General features: G+C 32.0%; 1 protein-coding gene across 4 annotated transcripts in view; it reads right to left on the reverse strand.

Annotated features, from left to right (window-relative positions):
• The window catches only part of LOC145115610 (pto-interacting protein 1-like), a 17,717-nt gene extending 16,020 nt beyond the window's left edge, over positions 1-1,697 (reverse strand). The window contains exons 1-2 of one of the 4 annotated variants that reach the window (XM_079051944.1): positions 1,597-1,693; positions 588-1,518 (exon numbers count right to left, since the gene is read on the reverse strand). In XM_079051944.1, the coding sequence (XP_078908070.1) occupies positions 588-1,499 (912 nt within the window). In that variant the 5' untranslated portion in view covers positions 1,500-1,518; positions 1,597-1,693. Of the gene's footprint in view, positions 1-587 lie in introns of all 4 variants that reach the window. The other 3 variants (XM_079051945.1, XM_079051943.1, XM_079051946.1) reach the window with 3 other exon arrangements.
• Between the last annotated feature and the right edge of the window lie 1,167 nt (positions 1,698-2,864).

The following is a 2,864-nucleotide window of genomic DNA, read 5'->3' on the forward strand; positions in this document are numbered from 1 at the left end:
TTAATGTATAAGTAATGGTTATTTCACAATTACCTTAACTATATTTAAGTGCAAAAAGAACAATTGGATGAAATTACAAAAAGTCGTTTTTATTTATTATTTTTATTATTATTTTTTTGTTTGTTTGTCTAGAGGTTTTAAAATTGTTCGTAGTGACCTGGACATAACAACTTTTTGTTATACATAATAATTTAAGGTTTAAAGATTATTCAATCTATGTATTGTATAATTCTTGTATAGTTCTTAAATCATAAAATTTTGTGTATAGCAAAAAAGATATATATATTTTACAGAGCAGCTCCTTAAAAATTTATTACAAATTTTATAATAACTTTGTCATATAATTTAGCCACGAATTCTACAATAGTTTCCGTGTGGATTATATGTGTCTTGTAATTCTCCAAACTTAACTTTTTTAACACTATTTATTGTACTTTTTCCTAATGGTGTAACTGGTAATCGATTATATTTTTTGTGACGTACTGTCGAAATGGATTATATTTTTATTGACATAGTCTTTTGGAATGAAAATATCAACTTAAATAATTACTATACGTATATGAGTAGAAATGAAAAGTATAACTCACTTGATATTCAAGTGCACTTTGAAGTTTGATCACAACATCAGTCATTAGTGGACGTTCTTCCACGTCTCCCTTCAAACATTGATAAGCTATTCTTGTAAACGTATCCAATGATCTAGGATCCATTCCATCCTTTATATTACTATAAATAATTTCACTTATTTTGTTTTGTGGGTAGTAACGTCGCACTAAAACTGTTAAAGACTGATGAATTCCATTCTCGTTGCTAATACATAACCTCCCACACAACACTTCGAACAACACCACACCGAAAGAATAAACGTCAGATTCTTTTGTTAATAACCCTGTTTCTATATATAGAGGATCGATATACCCAAGAGTGCCCACAGCATTGGAGACAAGAAACGTGTATTGTTGATTTGCTGGCCCAAATTTTGATAGGCCCAAATCTGATATCTTAGCATTCCAGTTCTCATCAAGTAGGATGTTAGAACTCTTAATATCACGATGTAACACTCTTTGTTGGGTCCCACCAGGATTATGAAGATATGCTAGTCCACGAGCTGCCCCAATACAAATCTGAAGTCTTCGAATCCATGTTAAGTAATCATCATTGAGATATGAATCAAGACTTCTCCTAGATGCGTACTCGTACACTAGGATCTTTTCATTGCTCTCGTCACAAAACCCTAACAGAGAAACAATATTTTCATGCTTGTAAACAGAAAGCATAATGATTTCCTTCCAAAACTCGGGGTTTCCTTGCCCAAATTTCGGATCTAATCGCTTTAAAGCAACAACTATTTGCCCCTTCGAATGAAGAAGCTCTCCCTTGTATACTTTTCCAAAACCTCCTCTGCCAATGCAATTTTCGTCAGCAAAGTTGTCGGTTGCTAACTTTATAGCTTCTAGTTGTATCTTGAGGTGTTCAAACTTATTTATCAGATGCATCATTTTGATGATAGAATTAAAACTGAATACAAAGATAAAGGAAATAGCCTGAGATCTTCAGGGAAAGGCTTGATTGTAGAAATAAAATGGGAAGACGCACCTTTAATCATCGTTTTCTTTATCTTTCTGTCTCAATTTCTCTTTTTCACACACAAAAGGCAGCTCTTTTTTTAGAACCCGCGGGATATTATTTTTTTTCTTTCACAAAAGACAGCTGCTTCTTATTATTCATTCATTTTGATTGGTCGATATGTTTTATTCAATTTTAAAATAATTTATGTCTATTATTGCGCTCAATAATTTTTTGCTAGGTAGGGTATATATCCTGGGACTGGGAGTATGGTAGAAAGCAGCATATGAGGACCACACGCTATAACATTTATTTCAAAAATATTGTTCTTACTCATAATGCTCTGCTACTTAGCTGATTTATACACCTTGTTAATGCTTGTATTTATACAAACAATTAGAATATAAAACGCTTAAAGTCAGGTAACATATATTTGTCAATTGGGTTAAAGTTGAAATAACAATTTACTTCCGGAATTTCATTGTTCACTTATACAAAATTCTTACACAATTCACGCTATTTATTAAAGTATTTAACTTTCTATTCCAGGCAAGTAAGTGGAAACATTTTTTTTAGTGCATTTTTATTTTATCAATGAATTCACATGAATTTTTCTTTCCAGTTACTTCTATGAAACTTACATTTTGTTTTTTATTTAACTGAAGCTTGTCATGTATGAACTTTACATTTTTCTCTGAAATTTCAGTGGGCCTGTTTAGATGTTTGGAGTTTCAATCGGGACAAATATAGTTCATTGTCAAATTAATTAATACGACAATTCACTTGATATATCCAGTCCGAAATTTCTTTTACTTTATTTGATTGATTGGCATACTGGGTTTGATATTTTATTTTCACGCAATTGTTATTCTATTTCAACGAAGCTTCATGACACAGTATTTCTTGGTGTCTGTGTGCTCAGCATCCTTTGGGTTTAAGGGGCTGCTTCAGACCTTGATTCAGACCTGTACCTTTGTGTACCCAGGTAAAAGAAATAGAGGAAAATAGGAGGGAAGAAGAAGAGGGACCAAAACAGAAAAAGAATTCTGTACAGATAAAACAAGGGAAAAAAGATTGCTTGGAGACTAAGTTTTATTAACTGAAAAAGAGTTATTCCGGATGAATTGCAACGTAACCTACATGCCTATTTACAATATGACCAAAAGAGTTTGACTCAAACAAAATTACGGGAAAGAAAACTAATAAATAACAAAGCTTCGGAAAATACCCCTAGACTTAAAATTTGTCCCAGAATTCTGAATTACTCCAACAATTTCCCTCTTAATTATCAATGTCAT

This window comes from Lactuca virosa, chromosome 5 (assembly GCF_052849685.1).
Source record: "Lactuca virosa cultivar CGN04683 chromosome 5, Lactuca_virosa_CGN04683_v6, whole genome shotgun sequence".
NCBI classification, from domain to species: domain Eukaryota; kingdom Viridiplantae; phylum Streptophyta; class Magnoliopsida; order Asterales; family Asteraceae; genus Lactuca; species Lactuca virosa.